This window comes from Neodiprion virginianus, chromosome 5 (assembly GCF_021901495.1).
Source record: "Neodiprion virginianus isolate iyNeoVirg1 chromosome 5, iyNeoVirg1.1, whole genome shotgun sequence".
Lineage (NCBI taxonomy): Eukaryota > Metazoa > Arthropoda > Insecta > Hymenoptera > Diprionidae > Neodiprion > Neodiprion virginianus.
Genome location: NC_060881.1, coordinates 4933004 through 4953153, shown reverse-complemented (window position 1 = coordinate 4953153; position 20150 = coordinate 4933004). Strand labels below are relative to the sequence as shown.

Here is a 20150-nt window from a genome sequence, read left to right as displayed (position 1 = left end):
ACGACGTGAACTGGGTCAATTATCACGCGCACCCTTACGACACTTGATCGGGGTAAATATACGCGTGAAGACAATGACCCAGTTTCGAAGGCTGAAACACCTTTATTATTGTTTTTTTTTTTTTTTTCTCTTCGGTTCTAATCACCGGATATTTCCTACACAATTCAAATCTTCTCCCGTTGATCAAACTCTGCATATCCAGGTTAATTAAAGGGGAAAAATTTTAATTGCGTGCAGACGCGGAGAGAAAAGCAAAAGTCTCGCCGTGATCGACGCCTGGTGTAATAATTTTCGGAAATTAGTTGCAGTAACTGCGGTAAAAATTTTGTCGATCTCTGAACGTGCCTCGAATTTGAATCACCGACAAAGAAATATTTATAAAATACATGTCGCAGTTTTTTTTTTTTCTCCAAAAATTCTTTGCTAACGTGAGACAAACGTCCAAGAATAATGAATAAAAATTTCAAACCAGCATTTGTTTTATAATAAACAACAAATCCTCGTTTTGTTAAATTGGTGTATTGTTTATCCGTATGAAAATACATAATGTGTACAAATGGCTGTATAAAATTACGGTCTAACGAACCGACAAGTTGATCAACTGACGGCGAGTTTTTAACCTTTAATTAATCTCCACTCTTTATAAGTACAACATACAACAAACGTGATTGCAATCATTCTCGGCTATATTGCTTCACTCGTCACAATTCGCAGCCAGATTTGTCGATCGTTTCTCTTGATGTCAGAAATTTTTCATTGCGCCTAACGCGTCGGTCACCCGATGAGCGACCGTGTCGAACAGGTTGCGATGAATCAGGGGCAGAAAAAACTGCCAAGACGGATGATTAATCGAAGAATTCAACAGATTTTTAATAAAAAAAACTAAATTTTCGAAAATATTGATTTATTAATATACGTACAGGGTGTTTTTTGTTTTTTTTATTCACGATGACCACTTTTTATCAATATTCGTTTATTGCACGCCTGATTAGCAATCGCGAGGCGAATGATAAATTATTCCAAGTGCATTTATATTTTATTGGCCAACTCTGGTCGTAAATCTATTCGAGATTCGACGGCAAGAGGGAGAGTGAGAGAGAGGGAGGCATTAATGGCCTTGCCGACTGTATCAATCGCGATAACTGCTCACTTCACGAACGGATTCGCGATAGAAATGATCGATTAGGTAGAGAAATCATTGCGGAGTCAAACGCAGAGTAACGGAGTTTCGCTATTTAATATATATTTTTTTTTTTTCATAATGTTACACTTTAAGTCGCGAGTGTTTTTTACCCGTGTACAATTTCGTGCGTCGAAAAAGCTTCAGTCGTCGCCGCCTGTCATCACTTCCATAAATTCTGAAAATCAAAGTCAGACGTATTATTTTAACGGAAAAACGCAGCCGGTCAGTGACGGTTGTTATAAATTTGGAGAACAAGAAAAATGCGTAGATTTTTAGGAACTTTTGACACTTTGTAAAAGTCTTGGTAGAGTAAAAGATTAATAATATATTATCCGTGCATTCGAATTTCATGAAGTATCAAATACACTTTTTAATAAAATTCAAATGTTGCAATGCATTTTTGGGATAGAATAGTTGGGAAATAAATAGCGGTTCAGACTCTGATAAATCTATAGAAAGTTGAAGAATTTGAAATTTTTAATCTCGGATCTAATCATGGTTTCTAATCAACCGTTCACGGATTCGAATTTTTAATACCCTTACCGTCAAAGTCGAGAGTCCCAGATCCGTCGGCGTCGATTTCCTCTATCATAAGATCGAGTTCTTCGGGCGAAAGCTTGTCGTCGAGCTCGTGAAGGATGTCCCTGAAGACGTCGGTCGTTATGTATCCGTTTCCTTCCTTGTCGTAGAGCCGGAAAGCCTCCCTCAGCTCCTGCTGCATCGCCTCGGTGTCTTCCTCGACCAAAAACCTCGCAGCCAGGGTGCAAAACTCCTCGAACTCGAGTTCTCCGGATCCTGGCGGTGACAGCGGAATCAATCGGATTTCAGAAAGACTCGAGGAGATAAACTCGAAAATTCGGATCACTCACCGTCCTCGTCCACCTCCGCGATTATCTCGGCCAGCGTGTTTTCGCTCAACTCGTGTCCAAGCATCGTTAAAATCGTTCCCACCATGTCCGTTCCTATGCAGCCCTTTTTCTCGTGATCAAAGGCGTCGAAGGCCTTCTTAAGAACTGCGGAAATAGAACGATTGAAAAACAATCACGACGATATCAACATTATTTTCAACGGATTTCAGCTGAACGATTTTCCCCTCGTTTTCAAATTTTTTAAAATTGCCAGCCGATTGGTTACTTACGCGCAATTTGATCCTTGTTTAGGTCATCCTGCGGGGATTAAAAAAAGCTCGATTAGTTGGGTGGCACAGAATATTGAAATTATAATATAACGCTTGACGCTTTCGGTTGGTCGAAAGCTCGCTCGAATCAAAAATTCGATTTCGGATACAACGACGCTTTGCTTTTGATAATGAGATGTAATTGACAGTGTCCTTCAAGCTTGGTATCCTTTCTTTTAGGTCCTGATCCATACGAGCCCCGAACTCGAACTTGTTACTTTTACCCGAAGCGGGAAAACGGAAAATGCGAAAACTCAGGGACGAACCATATCTGCGAAAGAGGATCGCGTCAGCGAGTCTGATGTGAAAAGCTCTTCGTTCTTCCCGACTTTTCAAAAGCACCGTCAGCACCGTACCTCGCGAACAGTTTTGCGCGGATTATAAAGATTCCTCGTGTATAAAGGTGACATAACAAACAAATATTGGAGAATGTTTTAATCTAGCGGATTTCACTCTCGTCTCGAGGACGTCGTTGCAGCAGATGCTCCATCCTGCCCCTCCTAAAATCCACAACTCGTTTCAACTGCAGCTCGCTAATTCTACAAATACACCCGTTGTCGTCAAGGTGCAGCTTCTCTCTCTCTCTCTCTCTCTCTCTCTCTCTACCTAAGCGCGTGGACATCGATATGGAGGTCAGTCAATTATTTGGCAAAACCCTGTAAATTCTAATCACGCCCAAGAACAAAACCCCGACTACATCTCCTGCGTCGGGGATGCGGTGATTAATCATTGTATAATTTATTCGAGCCAGCAGAGCGCACGTGCCAAAGCGAAAAAAAAAATAAATAAAATTACGCCAATTAATTGTCGAGATCGAACTCTAGTCCCGAATATTGTACGATCAAACATCGCAGAGGAAGAAGATAGAGGAAAAATGTAAAGATTGTCGAGAGAGTGAATTGACCAATTTTTTTTTATCAACGTTGGAAGGAAACATTTTTCAGAGAAAAAGGCTTTGCGAGGCTTTGCAGCAGCCGCAAGTAACGGCGTCGATTTGGCACCGCGAATATTTTCAACGATTGTTTCTTAATCTAGAAACAGCTCGATCTTCATTAAACTGACAGTTAACGTTGACGGTACCTACTCTTCGCAATGTTGGAAAACGTGAAACGTTATCATGAGCCAGGATTCTGTCATAGTTTGTCAAAAAATCATTGAAACCTTCAGGCATAAGAAATTTAGGTAAGAAATTGACTCAAACCTTTGATTGTTATATATATTTTTTTTTCTATTTTACTTCTGTTTATTGTTTTAATTGATACACGTGATGAATGGGGGAAAACTTGAACTGAATTAGCGTTTTGCTAATTATTTCGCGGATTTGTATAGATTGCCGATACCTTATTAGTTGCAAATAAACGGAGTATTGAATAAAATCTAAATAAAAGGCTAAGTTTATTTAGTTAACGTGTCTTGTGTAATTATTTGCACCGTTTTACATACGAAATGTAGAAGCGATATCCGTGTTTTCACCAAAAATCTTAAATTGAGATTCGAAACAGAGGTATAACAGAAAAACAGGTTCAACTTTTGTTTCATTTCGATAAATCTAAACTGAATTTTTATTATCTTTTATTAATCACTGTATTCGATACGAGTGGTTACGATGAAGAATAAACTCCCTGAAACGTATAATGAGTGGTTGTACGATTAAAAAACGAAGAACATATGCTTTCTAAGAAAAGAAGATAAGAATTATAATGTAGCTTATTCGTAATACGTATAACAAGACGTTGGCATCGGTGCAAGTACACGATAATACTTAAAGACTCGCAATCAGCTGTATTGAAGAAGCGTATAAACTGTATAATGTATTTTACAAATATTAAAATATTATCTAAACTCAAAAGTATTTTTGTAAATAATATAATTATATGATTATCATATTTCTTGCGTGTGAAAAAGACGGATATTCTACTCGATTTTCTTGATTCTTGTACGAGGAGATTAATCGGGTCATCGAATCTTCCGGTAGGTCGATGAAACGATTTTTTCTTACCCCGTCATCACAGCCATGAATTCTGAAACGTGAAATGATTAAAGAAGTATGAAATACAAATCGAAGGAAACGGGTAAGATAAATGGCCAAAATCTAAATTGCTGTACAGATTCTTAACTCTGGCTTGTTTTGTCCTCGTTTCATCCCGCGGTTGAAAATATTTATGAAAATAGACGTCGATCTGTTCTCTTCGCGAGCAGCGAAACATCTTTGAAAAACGAAACGCGTTTAAATTTCAAAGCGATCAAAATCGCTCCGCATTCTAATATCGAACGAGATAATTCTATTTTAAAATTAATCAAGTTTGATATGACAACAGCTGCGTACAAACGAGAAACATCGGAGTTGGTCAACGAGTTCCAAAAATAACAATGAACGGACACAATGCCAACTCAATCTACGTACCTCCACGTTTGTAATTAAATAACATGCATACTGAGAAAAATATTATTTGTTACAGTTTGTAGAAAAATTCAGTAAAACAGGTATCGTTGAAAAAACTGTTTGAATATTTTTGGAATTAGGAAAAACGAGGTACGCCTAATCATTTTGCGCTATCGTCGATCCTTTTTTGCTAATTGCAACGCAAAATCAGTTTCTGAGGTTTGCTCTACTTTTTTAGTTAAACAAGGCTTTAACCGATCGTAATGAGAAAGAATAGTGACGGAAATTGGACTTTCCGGTAGCAGCTGGAAAACTAATTTTCATTTTCTACCTGGAACTATATTTTTCGATTGCGGTAAAAAATGAAAATAGTTAAGTAAAAATTTCTCTCAGTGCAGGTTCGATTTAATTCGTATCATTTTTTGCGCAGTACAACCGAAGAGGGAAAAAATATTGCAAAGATATAGTTTGTAATGTTTTTTTTTTTCTATCCTCTCATTACTTCGCTAAATTCCAAACACGTAGAAAGTCAAATTTCATTTCCGCATTAAAATCTTAAAAGATTTCCCTTTAATTTTGAATCCCTCTTTCGCGTATCTACCTTCAAAATCCAAGGTCCCCGAACCGTCGGCGTCGATCTCGTCGATCATCATGTCGAGCTCGTATTCGGAAATGTTGTCGTCAAGCTCGTGCAAAATATCCCTGAAAACGTCGGTGGTTATGTAGCCGTTTCCCTCCCTGTCGTAAAGTCGGAACGCCTCTCTCAATTCCTGCTCGATCGCCTCCGTGTCTTCTTCAACTTCGATGAACCTCGCAGCCAGGGTGCAAAATTCGACAAAGTCGAGCTCTCCCGACGCTGATTGTAAAAAGTACGAACAACGTTATCAGAAACGCCCAACGTCGTATCGGAGTGAAATTAAAAATCTTTTTTTTTTTTCCCAAAATACTCACCGTCCTCGTCGACTTCCTCGATGATATCCGCCAGCGTTCCTTCCTCCAGCTCGTGACCAAGCATCACCAATATCGTGCTGACCATGTCTGTGCTTATGCATCCTTTCTTAGCGTGATCAAAAGCATCGAAGGCAGCCTGTAACTCTGGAGTGAAAAATAACCTCAAGTTTAGAAATCTTAGTGGATCAGTTACGACGAATAATATAATGTTTTGAAAAAATTCATCGTATGATTTGTTACGTGATTCATTTTGTAGATTCGATAAATTGTATAATAAATTAGGAAAGCACGAATCATCAGGTATACACTGGATCAAAAATCATATAATCAATTGTATCGTGAATTATACGTATTTTGATTATTCGGGCTTTCTTTTATTTGTTACGTGATTTCTTATAAATTTGATTTAATGTACAAGATAAGACGTGTAACAAATTACACGCTGAATTCCTCTAAAACATATCACGATTTGACAAATGAACATTTTCAGTAGAATTTCAAATTAATTCTGTCAAAAATATTTTAACTAATAAAATTTTCCACTTCGAAAATGACGAATGAATGAGAAAATTGTCAAATGAAAATAAAAAAAAAAAAAAAAAATCGGTATCGATGCTCAAAAATCAAAACTTTCGTCATCTCAATTGTTTACTTACGGGCTACCTGCGCTTTGTCGAGAGTATCCTAAAAGACGAAAGAAAAAGAATTACGTTCAGCTTTGGACAAGAAATTACGTAATATTGTTGATACGATTTTTGATAAATTCACAGTGTTACGTTATAAAAATTCAGTGACAAAAATTCTGGCTCAGTTACCGTGCATTCGTTAGCTATTCTCGACTTTAATCACAAAAAGAAAAATACATATTTTGGGATAAAAAATCGAATTGAGTTTTGTAGCAGTGATCAGAAAATTTAGTACCTATGCGTTGATATTGTTTTTTATCACGGTAACTCGTGCTACATTCTCTCGTAAACATTTAATCGTCGTAAAGCTTTGTTTACCTGAAAAATCAAGTTATCTAAACGAACGTATTTCGATATTGCATCAGCCATTGACGACTATCAGATTTTCTCGCGATTCCAAAAATATTCGTACCGTTTTTTCAACGATACTCAAATCGTTACAATTTTGTAGTTACTTTAACGAGGTACCTTGTTTTCATTGCTCTTAATTGAATAAAAAACAGAAAAAAAAAAAACCAAGAAAATGACGAACCAAAGTTTCGTTAATTTCGTACCGAGTTTGCAATCAGCGAATATTTACCATCGTGAGGTCGATACGGCGACGTCGAGGCGATAAATAATGCCCGATTGATTTGTGGCGAAGTGTTGACGAGTGCCAGACAGTATCTCTGAAAGGTACTGTCACAGCGAGATCGTTCCGGATCAAATATATAAACGAATCCATGTCTAGGTCGAGGGTGCGGCTAATTATTTTTTTCTAGCGGCTTACGAACTCCGCTTCATCGGACTGTACAAATTCATTTCGCAACGAATAATTCCTCGGTGAACGGAACAACGGCTATCTCCGATGATGCGCGTTTGTGCAACGCGATCCCAATCTGTCTTATCGATCTCCGCATCTCCGCATAACTCAGGGACGAATCTCTTCGGTATCGATGGCCGTTGGATCATCGTCACGTGGTCCCAAAAGACCAAGAATAATCATTTCAATCAGCAGCACCGACTCGCCACCAGCAAGCATATTTTCCTCGCTGTTCTCGCCCTCGTGACGAACGAGCATAAATTTCGGGTAAAAAACGTCTTCCATCCTCGTTTTGCCTACTTTGTTATCGGCGTCGAAAAACTAGAACGGGAATGAAGAGACTACGGACTGGATTTATATATTTTTTTTTTACAAAATTTCATTCGCCTCGCGAACGTGGGTACGAAATTTAATTGGCAATTAGGCTCGATTGTCTTCGCTCCGAGGTTTGTCCGCGGGTATTTTAATTAATCGATCCGTAGCCGTCTGCGGCTATAGATACGTATGTGCGAAAAGTACGCTGTTGATGAGGAAACAAAATGTAGGATTTATCGATTATCCGGAGTTTGGGGATGAGAATTGCGATGTGAAAGGGTGAAAAAGTCGCGAAGAAGAAATAATTATTCGCACTTCGATATCGAATAATCCGTTGATGATAATTCACTTCGCGATTGCGATTTACATATTATTTCCCAGTAATGACCGCGATTTTTTAACATAGAATTATCGAACGGAAAAAAACCACCCTTTTGCTCACAACATAAACGTTGCGCATATTCTGCTTGCCAAATTAGTGTCGCGGAAATTAAACGGATGAATGTATCGTGCCGTGTTGAACACGTGTTACTACTACGTGCGGTATCAGCCTTGTTTATGTGTCTATATACGCGGTTTCAAGAGGGGAAAAATCTATTTTTGATTCGCCATTTCAATTCTATTCATTTGTACCCGCTTCTAATGCAGCCACGGCGCAAGACTGATGTGTTCTAAAATCGTTCTCGCCACCGAGTTCACATATAAATATATATATGTGATATATATATGTATAAACAGCTCATTTCCCAGCTGATTGAGTTATCGAATTATTCCCAATATACGCATAAATGTATTCGAGAACAGAATAGAAAATTTGGGAATATATATTCAACGATTTTGAGAGGGATTTTCGTCATCTTGGGATCGATTAATCAGAATTGTATACTATTAATTACAGTCGAAGTTCATTTTATTTTATCGAGTTTTAACACGTTTATACATAGTATTGCAATAACGTTGTACAGAGGTATAATGTATAACATAACGCTTGCATCACTATCACAATATAAAATCATATAAATATAGTAACGTCGTTTAATCTTCATGGTACAGACGCAATTTAACGGTATTATACAGAATAATTTTTACACCTCAAGTCGTATTGCGTGCAGAAAATTTACGCAGCACAGCAACGGGAATAAAGTAACGTGTGTATAATATAATAGTATATCATGCAAGCGGGATAAAAAAAGTCGTTTTCATTATTCACTTTCCTTCGCGTTAGTTGACGTATGTTTTATGATGAATTTTATTTATTTATTGTTTTTTTCTCCTTCGTGAAAAACTGCCTTATCCTCCGGTCATGGCTGCCATGAATTCTGCAATGATAAAAAGGCGGAGTGGGAGGTGGGTGGATTACAACGATACACGGTAAAAAGCTTGCTTTCACAGCACAAGTAAAAACACCAACCTTCAAAGTCGACGGTCCCCGATCCGTCGGCGTCAATCTCGTCGATCATCATGTCGAGTTCTTCTTCCGGCAGATTATCGTCGAGTTCGCTAAGAATGTCCCGGAAGACGTCGGTCGTTATGTAGCCGTTCCCTTCTCTGTCGTAAAGCAGGAAAGCTTCTCTAAGCTCCTTAGCGATCGCCTCCGTGTCTTCCTCGACGATGAAACGCGAAGCCAGCATGCAGAATTCCTCGAACTGTATTTCCCCGGTTCCTGAAAAATGCGTCGGTTGTGAAAAACAAAAAACAAAAAAAAAAAAAAAAATAGAAACAAAATAAATAAATAAAATAAGCGCAAAGTTTCTTGCGCTCAATCATTCGCCGATTCGATCCTCACCGTCTATGTCGAGTTCGCTGACAAGATCGCGAAGCGTTCTGTCGTCAAGCTCGTGACCCAGCATTGCCAAAATCGTGCCGATCATGTCGGTACTTATGCAGCCTTTCTTCTCGGGATCGAAGGCGTTGAAAGCCAGCTGCAACTCTGTAGAGAAAACGTTGGTGCTTTTTTAATGCTTCGACAAATTTAAAATCGCAACGATTTTCAAACGCTCGGTGAAATTGTCAACAAGTTATTTACTCACGGTCCATTTGTTCCTTGGACAACTCGAGATCGTCCTGAAAAATTGGAAGGTTATATTATTAAATTAGCTTTGTTCGATATCGCTTTTTACGATCATTGAATAGTGACAAAAGTTGAAGGCGAATCAGATTTATAAGCTGTTTTTTGTTTTTTTATTTTGTTTTATTTTTTTTTAATTTTTAGGTAAACGAGAATGTTTGCCGAACATTAATGATCCACTGTTTGGAACGAGTGCTTAATTACCATGGCGTCGACGGCAAAGTTGTGCCTAACGAATCCTGATACGGTGGATAAAAGATCGTTAATCGGTATCAGCTATCGGTGAGTTTCCAGCTGCTCAACGTCTCGCCGACTGACGAAGTCAATTGTCATGTAAATGGCGAAGTACATTGTCGGACGGTTTAAAAAGCTGCGTACTTTTTTCTAATTGTTTTCAAACCCGACGGAAAGTTCGACCTCGCACTACTAATTAGCTAGAACGAATATCGACGCAATGACGTTGCCCGCTGCATTCCGGTACGCTGCAGCAATACATCATCGCCAATCATAGTACGTCAGCTAATTGGCAACGATAGATAATTGTTTATTGGTTATAATTCGTAAGCGTTTATAGGCGTCGATCATCGGTCGTTAGTTATACCTTACAAATGATAACTGCATCTAACTACGTGGCGTTTTTACATTGTTTATTTTGTTATTAATATACCTTGGCGCAATAGACTTTCAACTTGTTTCTCACGTTATATGCGAAATGGGCTGATAGAAATTATCGTCCTTGTTCAACTATCCAAAATATTTGAAACGAAAAAATCAGCTGAAAACGTACTCACAGATTTTTGTTTCTTCCTTTCATTCGTCGTAAGTTGCGTTACCGAATTTACTGTAAATCCTGGTTTTAGTCGCAAAATTGAAGGATAACTTTTTCCCAACACGCCGAGCCTGGAACTTTCTTATCTGACTGTACGCAGGACTTGACGGACTTACGATTAGCCCCCGTGATTAAAATCCATTCAAACGGTTTACTCATCGGCCGAAAACTGTCAAGCTGCTTATCTGAGCGTTAGGTAAACACGATCGATCATTCTGTGCCGGATTATCCTACAAGTTAATTTTTATTTCGCGCCATTTTCCCCAGATCGTTATATCGAACAAATTTCCAAGCCCAGGAATCATAACGACAAATTAATTGTCGCGTCGTTTACTTTGCAAGTTATTATTATAAACGGTGGGTGCGGTATTTACTCGCGATCGTATATTAATCGACCGTTTTTACGCAGGTACAACGCTATATTTCAAAAGCGCTATAAACTACCGTCGAACATTTTTCTACCGGACGATGTCGCCGCTGCATTTGTTGCAGCCGTTTGCAAAATTCTCGGGCTTGAAAATTCGTCGGCATTGTAATCTCCGGCTCGCGTTCGATTGGCCAAACGGCACGATATCCTTTCCAAGGAATTGCAGCCCGTTGCCGAGGTCTTTGGTACGTGGAATAGAGCTTCGCTAACCTAGCAGCGGTTTCAATCTTGAACGGATATAACGCAACCCCCTTTTAGCCAATCAGATAACGAAGTCGTTGCCCGGTCGCGTGACCGGCTAGACGTTATTAATAGACCGCTGGTATACCTTTTGAGAATTAGTTTTACACACCTACGTTTAGCAATCGAGTGTTGATTTGAGCCGTCGTGAACGCCCGAAAGACAGTTTCGAATTTCCATCGCCATGAATTTTCCTCTCTTTTTTCTTACCCCAGAATTATTACAGGGTAAATTTTTCACCCATCGATTAAACCGAGGTCTTATTGTTGGCATTGCCCGTGCATCTTATTTACGCTCCTAACAATAGCGGGGCGCGTCTAGCACTTAGTCTGTGACACATGGCGGTCCATTAATCAAGTCCAATAGCCGAATCACACAGCGTGCAAGCTTGCGAAGCGTGAATGCCCTGGCGCAAGATGAACCGGGTAAACTGATCATCGATCCATCCCTGATAGGTAAGGACGTCGATATAACACTCGCAGCTTGTCAAAGGATCGTGATAACTGATAGATAGATTCGTTCCGCTCAATCGATGCACCCTGACACCATTCATCCTTCACCGACACAACGTCTCGCGATCACTCGATACCAAGTCACAGTCCTTCTTCTTCGTTCGTCCGAAAATCGGACACCGATATCGGTCTTCCGCGCTCTTGAAAACCGGTTCCAGCCTCTTCAAGGCTGCGAGAAAGCGAAGGTACTACCGACTTGTTGCGAGGAGGCGGAAGGGGCGGCGGGATTTCGGCGTTGAACTTGTTCGGATTATCGCACGCCAGAATCTCCCTGATCCTTCCTATCCTCCAGGACACAAGCTGCATTCTGGTGGGTTGAATCCCGGATACGTAGCTGGTGGTGCTGCTGCGCGAACTTGATACCGTCGGCCCGGGTTCCCGAGCGAAAGATCCGGTATTGCTCAAGGAATCCAAACGGCAGTCCGCGGGAAGAACGATGGCGTCCGCCGCTCTGTGGTTCACCATGATGATGCGCTTGCTGCCCTTCAGGAGCCGCGGGTTACGACGTACAATGCAGTAGGAACCCATGGCTCCTGAAACGCAGACGACTACGAGGACTACCGTTAGTCCACCGATAATCGGCGTCTTGGCTTCGTCCGTCAGCCACAACCTCCCGGACTCCTTTTTCGGCATCTGGATCGACTGGCAGTTGAAGGGCGAGGTAAGGTCGCCGTTGTTCGTGTCCAGCAGACAGACGATGTAGACCAGTCCAGGCTGCAGTTCCGTCAGCGTTACCGAACCCGCGACGTCCGTTACGCACTTCACACTTTGCGGCTCGATGTCCTCAAGGTCTTTGACGAACCACACCAAGGTGTACGAGGTCGCTCCCGATCCCATGACAACGTGAACCGAACCGTTTGTCGCCTGGCTGAGAAAGAACCCCGGGGATCCTGTTCTGACGATGAATTCTCGCACGGAGAGGAGCCTCCTAGTAGTCGTCGTGTCGGCTTCTTGATCCTTCTGGTCACAGGTCAAGGTCATTGACTCTGGGTCACCGTTTACCGGCTCGTCGGTGGATTCCAAAACCGCGGTCGATGGTCTGTCGGACTGTTCGCAGAAATCAGCTTCCGCGAACGAAAGCATCGCGTTTCGATCCGGCCTAGAGCATCGGGGAACGTCGATCAGGATGGTTGTCAAGTTCTTGAGCCAGTTTAGACCACAGCTACAGTTCCAGTCGTTGTTGGCGAGGGTGACTCTGAAGTTGGGATTTGACCTCAGGATACGACTGAAGGCGTTTGTTGGGAGATAGGTGAGGTTGTTTCTAGCGAGAAAGAGCTGCCGGATACTTCTGGAGAAGGGATCTAAAGCTCCGGGCTCGATTATCGACACACCCGAGTCTGTAAGGTGGACCGATTGCACGTTTGGAACACCTTTGAAGATGTTTCTGGATAGTTTTGGCAGACGATTTCTGGTCAACGACAGTACGATCACCCTGCGAAGTGGACGACTACCGATTACCTTGGTCAGGGTGCGTTCCCCTCTGATCGCATTGTCCAACTGAAGAATCTGGAGAGAGTTCGCTGTTCCAACCAGCAACTCGGGCTCCGGCAGTACAATGCTGTTGTCCACTATCGCCAATTCCTCCAGACTCGTCAGGCCATCGAACAACGATTTTCGAAGGGCGTTTATCCGGTTCCCGATAATCGCCAAGCCGCGAAGTTCCTGGAATGGCTTCGATCTAAACGCGTCCACGTCGATTGCCGTCAGTCCGCAACGCCTCAGGGTCAATTTCCTTAATCGAAATTTTATCGGTAGCCATTCGGAACTCAGCTCGTTGGCCGGAAACCTGCAGTTATCGAACACCAGCTCCTCGACAAGCTCCTTTTCTGAACACTGTCTCTGAAAAATATGTTAATTTCAGTCCAGATAAGTCCCTTAGTCGAGTCTGATCTTCCCTGAACTCTGAACCAATCGGCACTTGACGGACATTTCGATTCCGTGAGCTCACCTTGTAGACGGAGTCCATAAATACGGTGGCGATGATTCCTGGGCTCGAAGCAGCTGGGATGCGTGAACAGGTGACAACGCAGTTGGTTTCTATCCTGCAGTATATCTGAGACATGGGCAGAAGCCTCTGATTTATTAGGGTGAGATTTTCATCGGTGGTATTCTGGCCGAAGTTGAGGCCAGAGATTTCGCTTGCCCCGTTACTATCCTGGACCGATTTCTTCCTCGTTGAAGATCCGGCCAAGACGTAAGTCGCGAGGAGAAGACCAATGCCAATGGCCATCATAGCCACGACTGCCATGTTCCAGAACTCGAATTTCCTGGACGAGTAAGGATCGACGTTCACGATTATTGGCTTGTTTTATTTTATTTAACACAGTGTTGGGAACTTACTTTCTACCGGTTTCACGAATCGGTGCCAATTCCTTCCTGGAATCAAACGTTGGGAAGCCCATGATCGCTGGTACCTAACGCCTGAGCACGATCCGATGACTGGATGCACGGCGAACAGTGAAGCGACACACGTGTCTGCATTACCAACCAAAGCTTTTCAAATCCGTCCGCACACACAGGCCGCATTCACTCCGTTCAATCTAGCGATGGATTATTGTTACTATGGGTACCCAGATACAGTTTGACGTTGATGAGGTAGCCGAGCTTTCGGTTTTTTAACACCCCGCGAAGCAGGTATTGGATGCAACCGTCAAGTGCCTCGCACTTTTCACTCAAGGTACAACAAACTCCGTGACGAATGACTGTGCTTGATAGAAATTAGATAATAGCTCATATTAGAGTTTCTTCTTTTTCTCCCTCGACTCTTTCTCCCGTATCATATTACTCGAGCCTTTCAACTGGCTTGCTCAAATTTAAGTAACTCGAATTACGTTTGAAAATTTCACCGTCAATAGCTCGCCACGCGATGTCTGATGGTCCCATGAAAACAGTTCGAACAATTAATAACTAATCAGTCGAGGGTTACTTTCCGACCAACGTTTTTCGTATAATTGCTTTTTAACTCACCCGACAATCAATTATTCAGGTCAGCTTAACTCTTAGACCGTCGATGAAATATTAAACGATAATCATTCCTTCGCGTTAAGCTGTCGTCGTGACCGCGCCAAAATTATTTATTCAGCCAAAATTAATTATTTATTCACTTTTTTTCATCTAATCGGAATAAATATATTAAAACAAATTCAAGTTTAACAAATATTTATGTCCTCGTAGAAAATTTGCTTCTCATTTTGTTCCCACGTCAATTTGAAACGAAAAGAAATCGTCGTTCGATTTCGAATACTGATAAACCTTCAAAAAATTTCCAACATCCACACGATGCGAGTTGATTTCAAATTCGAGTTTCCTCACTCGCTTGACGGATCCGTAATCGCGTATCGCATCGTCCGAATACCGATGAATTCCCAACCGTTATCTCGTTCCATTGACATTGACAATCAATAGATATTGATTGCTTCCGTACATGCGTCGTCTATGAGCATCCGTACGTTCTACGTTAACATTTTTCACTTTGTTTTACGCGTTGATAATTTGCCACGTTAGTGACACGACATTGTTAAAAAAAATAAATAAATAAAATAAATAAATTCCGAATTTAAAGTCTTCTCACTTGTGTATACTTACCGTCAACGAAATCGGTGACAGCTGTGGGATGAGTGAGAGCGTTTAAAAAATGTTGCGTAGGTAATCTTTATTCATTTGACTGTACCGCATACACAATATTATTATTATTATTATTATTATTATGCTTATTACTATTATTAACGACCATAATAAACGGTGACATGTAGAAGTTAGAATTTAAATAGGCACGTGTGTACATTCCATAACAAAGATGTACCGTCAGGGTAATTCGTATTATATTATATAGAATATACACACATACGTGTAAAGTTGTGTAACATCAATTATAACATTAGGCATAAAATATCCATCGAGATGTATATATATATGTATATATTACATATATATATATGTATATGTATATATATATATTTATAATAAAGCTATACGCAACTTGGAAAAGATTCAGGGGGACACATCAAATATATTTAAAGATGACTCGTTTACTTTTCTACCGCTATGTGCCACCACATAAACAATAGACGATTATAAGTGACGGATAATAAGATCCGAAAAAAATTAATACGTCGAAAGGAAAGTTGAAATATCTTTTCTTACTTTTTTGCAGCAATGCGATTATCAGAGTGACAACTTCGACTGCTCACTTGTCCAAGTTTTTTATTCACTTGTTTCTTTATCGGTGTTGTTTTTTTTATTTTTTTCTTTCTTTTTTTTATTCTTCTAGTTCACAGGTGTAACATAAGCGCACATTCACGGATCACGTGTACGGCTCACAGTGTGATGGAAACGTTTCTAATGTTTGGAAAACGGGTGTTTTCAGGTGTTATCAAGCCGATGGAAAATATTGGCTTACTAATTTATACCCGATAATATTCATAGCTGTGTAACCAGACTTAGCGAAACGGAAGTTCTTTCTTCTTTTAGCCTGGTTATGGTTTTTTTTTTTTTTTTTTTAAATTTTCTCTTCCTTTTTCCCACCTTCAGTTTCATCTATTTATTTTTTCATCGTTCGATCAGTCGTCGGATGCGCCGGCATAGATCTGACACCGTAAGATACTGTACAAAAATACCGCTTGATTATCGTTATCATTATTATTATTATTATTATTTTTATTATTATTATCATTATCTATTTTACTTTTACCTCTAGTGCATCTGATGACTTTGTTTATTAGTACGTATGTGGTTCTTCCAATTGTTTACTATGCAAAATTATCATCATTTCACAACGCGTTTCAGACGACGCTGTTTATTATAACGAAGCGTGTCTTTGTATAATCTATTTTCGATTTTCAATACCTTTCAAACTTCGGTCTTTCTCCTTTGCATTTTTTGAACTTCTTATAATTTTTTTCCTCCGTCATCAAATATATCAATATATATATATATGCGTTAAATCCGCTACACGCTATGTGACGTTTGTGAATAATTTATAACTCTTAGCGTCAGGAGCATCGACCATCTAAATCCTATAATGGTATCGTTAACGGTATAGTTGATGAAATATACTTCATTTCTTTAATCCACAAGCAGAGACTTCTCTAAATATTCTTACATCTATGTAAATATTCTCCGAGTGCTGCTCGCTCCGTTCAAATTTATCAACTGAAATTGCACGATTTTTTTTTTTTTTCTTTTTTTTTTGTTTTCAACTTTCGTTTCTTCCCCATCGAATGGTGAAAAATTTGTTCGCATATGCCCGCGCGCGTACCCTGAGCAAAATTTAATAGGGCCAGCAAAGAGTCACGGTTGGCGTATGAGACGAAATAAATTATTTCAAGAAAAGAAAATTCTGTAATTGATAACGAACGATTTTACGGAGAGTGAAATAAAAATTACACGTTTCTGCTGGATTTGGTTAATAGTATAGGTAACAGTTTAGAGATAAAATCTGACCACAAAACAGCAATAATAGGAAGGCAATCTTTCTACGGAGAGAGCAGCAATCTGGTGGTTATTTTTTTCATGATTTCTTTTTGTTCATTAATTTTAACTTCTTTTTTTTTTTTTTTTTATTTGATATGTTAACGTGAGATTAAAAGTACGCAGAGAAACAAAAAAATTAATAAACAACATCGGGTGCACCGATACAGGACATTCGGTCGGACTGCACGTTCGTTATGCGGATGTATTTTCGATAAAATACTTAAATAGCAACAAATGTGAGGTTACTCGACGCTTTTTTGGTATGGTGGAAAAGTCGGCTAATTTGATGAACGGAACTCCTTAAAATCGTTTCAGCTGAATTCCGATATCCTGCATACAGAGACACGATTTGTAAATTATATATTTATAAATATCGATATAGATATGTATTTGGGTGTGTATATATGTTATATAATATATAGTATATATGTATATATATATATATATATCGTATAGATTTTAACAAATAAATTCTTTCAAATTTCATCATACGCTAAGGATATGTATATGATTTTTAGTGGTTATACAGACTCGATCTTGCCAAGTCTAATATTATCGATAATATACGTTATTAGGTGTGATAATATATGATAAAAGCTTAAAAACTATGCATGCTTGTTCTCACAATAATCATTTTACAATACGCGTTAGAATCGGGCGTTTGATAATGATATGTATATATATGTATGTATAAATCTAAGTTAACGTTATCCACCACTATTATCGAGCCGACAACGTGAATCGATCGTAACTCTCGGTGTATTTTAACGTTTTCGGAGGACGTATTCGTCGGTTTGAAATACATGACATTACGTATATCAGAAAATTTCTGTCAGGTTTCGCTTTGATTCGCTGATTAACGAAGTCAATTTTTTCCAAAGAATCTCGACACGCGTGATATTTTCTTCTTTTTTTTTTCATCTCTCTATCTGTAAATATCGACAAAAATGTCGACGACTTTTTTTTGTCACGGATTTTCACGCGGTGGTCGGATTTCTTTCATAATACAATCGTCTCGATTATTATACTACGGAGTATACCGTACAATTTTACATAATATTATATTCCAAGTCCGGTATAACAAAGTCGTGGTAACCCTTAGCCTTAATACTTGTATAAATTACGTTTTATATTATAAGTATACAGCTAATGAATAAATCTATATAATTTAAATTTTTTTTTTTTTTTTTACTTTCCGTTTACAAGCTCACCGAATCTCTCTTATCATTAGAACCCTCCTCTCCTCTCCGTATAATTCACGTGAAAACATAATTTTCCGAATTATTAGACTTTGTTCGCGACGCTCTTATTTCTCTGCATTACCAGACCGAATATCAACACGCGACAATTGTTATCCCCCCCCCCCCCCCCCTTTCTTTTTGTTGTTGTTGCTTAATTTCGATTTTTCGCATAAAATCACGATACTCGTAGCGTAACGATCGACGAATAATACATATTTTAGTTTTCACGTTGGCTTTCAGACGTCGTCGCCTAGGAGAAGAATGTTAATAACAACTACAATCGCTGATCTCGAAAGCCGGTTGTAAAGTTGATTGAATAAAACGGTTAAACAATCACAATGACGACGTGACTCAAGTGTAGACTTCCTGCATCTCGTTTACGGATCGTCATTGCGTTGCCGTTGTGTCAGTTTAGTCAGAGAATACGAGCAGCTTCGGCCGAACGACCTTTATAAAATCAAAAATTTCTTCTCTTCCGTTTACTCATACATTTTTCTTTCTCGCATCTTTAGTCTCGAACCAATTGATAGCTTCGTATCGCGGCACGAGTTGACATTCGATTGCAATTTCTTTACTTTTCTTCAATCTTTACTCTTATTTATATATATGTATATATATTTTTTTTTTTTATGCGATTGCATCTTTTTTTTTTCTGAACGACAAATTGTGTCGAATCGATCGATTCGATGGTGTTTAAATGCGACAGTGATCGCGATTAAATCACGACTGTATTTGTAGAGTCGTGTGTTACTTGTGTTTTTTTTTTTTTTTGTTTTTCTTCCGCATTTTCCCTCACACATTACAATTTACACTTATAAGTCATCCCGGCTGGTGTTTTCAATTTTCTAATCTATCGGTTTGAAACAATTGTTATTAATTTATTTTCTTACTTTCCCTCGTTCCTCGTGTTATATATTTGTATATTTTTCAAAATATCTTGGCAACGTTACTGATATGTATCGATTGATAATGAAAGCTCGTACGCTTCGCGATATGTTGCATATGTATGTATATATATATATATATATCGTCTCTCCGTATTGTGTATACGTTTGTTTATTGCTGCCCGAAAGAGCAGCTGATTATATTTGCCCTCTCGTAGATTTTCTCACAGATCGATTTTTCACCTCCGCAATTATTTCGGAATCTTTTCCCCAATTGCTTTAACGAAATTTTAATTCTTTTTTCGCCTGAAAATGTCCGTCGACCGTGCGTCGATTCATCAAGGATCGTTTATATTTTTCATAAAATTGCGTATACCTTAAAAAATTATCAAATAATTAATAATGTTAAATAATATATTTATACATGTACGTATAAGAGATGAGAAAAACAAAAAATAACGGAAAATACTAGCAATACAAACCTAAGGTATTATATAAATTTATCGGCTTTGTAAATATACATCTGTGTATATATATTTCTATATGTTCATTTATTTATACGATTCGTTATAGAAAAATTATATTCTTTGTAATAATTATGTTGTATTTACGATTTCGCTCTATCAGCAGAGAATGCATTTATAGTTTTATATTGTTTCGATTGTCAAAGATAATTTGACTGGTTTTTTAATTTTTCTTTTCCTTTTTTTTTTTCTTTTTTTTTTTTTGCCATCCATTTCTTTTTCACACGCGCCATCAAACACGCGCGATTAATATGCAGGCATATTATTAATACAATTATATAATATATTAGGTATACGATTCGTAGAAAAATAAATTCATATCCTGAAAAAAAAAAAAAAAAAAAAAAAACTATCATATAGAAGGAAAGAAGGAGGGAAAAAAAAAGAAAAAAAAAAACGTCAAACAAAAGGTGTATAATAATATTGTACGACTCTAAAATGTAAATTAACGATAGA

The 20150-nt window shown here is 38.8% G+C and overlaps 3 protein-coding genes across 5 annotated transcripts; all 3 read right to left on the bottom strand.

The window, feature by feature from the left end:
• Positions 1–1218: 1218 nt before the first annotated feature.
• LOC124304334 (troponin C, isoallergen Bla g 6.0101) lies at positions 1219–2859 on the bottom strand. The gene is made up of 5 exons (XM_046762378.1): positions 2627–2859; positions 2322–2349; positions 2053–2196; positions 1727–1978; positions 1219–1358 (listed from the first exon to the last, which is right to left on the bottom strand). Exons 1-5 carry the CDS (start codon positions 2627–2629, stop codon positions 1324–1326), a joined length of 462 nt encoding a protein of 153 aa, XP_046618334.1. The 5' UTR covers positions 2630–2859; the 3' UTR covers positions 1219–1323.
• A 703-nt stretch (positions 2860–3562) lies between these two features.
• On the bottom strand, positions 3563–7189 carry LOC124304333 (troponin C, isoallergen Bla g 6.0101-like). The gene is made up of 5 exons (XM_046762377.1): positions 6961–7189; positions 6351–6378; positions 5695–5838; positions 5345–5599; positions 3563–4381 (listed from the first exon to the last, which is right to left on the bottom strand). The coding sequence occupies exons 1-5, from the start codon at positions 7102–7104 to the stop codon at positions 4356–4358; spliced, it is 597 nt and encodes a 198-aa protein (XP_046618333.1). The 5' UTR covers positions 7105–7189; the 3' UTR covers positions 3563–4355.
• A 1509-nt stretch (positions 7190–8698) lies between these two features.
• Positions 8699–14097, bottom strand: LOC124304331 (troponin C, isoallergen Bla g 6.0101-like). Of its 3 annotated transcripts, none has more exons than XM_046762373.1 (5): positions 10357–10681; positions 9528–9561; positions 9284–9427; positions 8909–9160; positions 8699–8816 (listed from the first exon to the last, which is right to left on the bottom strand). In XM_046762373.1, exons 2-5 carry the CDS (start codon positions 9532–9534, stop codon positions 8788–8790), a joined length of 432 nt encoding a protein of 143 aa, XP_046618329.1. In that variant the 5' UTR covers positions 9535–9561; positions 10357–10681; the 3' UTR covers positions 8699–8787. The 3 variants fall into 3 exon arrangements, with proteins under 3 accessions (XP_046618329.1, XP_046618327.1, XP_046618326.1); XM_046762371.1 differs by lacking the exon at positions 10357–10681 and adding an exon at positions 9770–10015; XM_046762370.1 differs by lacking the exons at positions 8699–8816; positions 8909–9160; positions 9284–9427 and adding exons at positions 13522–13840; positions 13914–14097 and having other exon boundaries at positions 10357–13412.
• Between the last annotated feature and the right edge of the window lie 6053 nt (positions 14098–20150).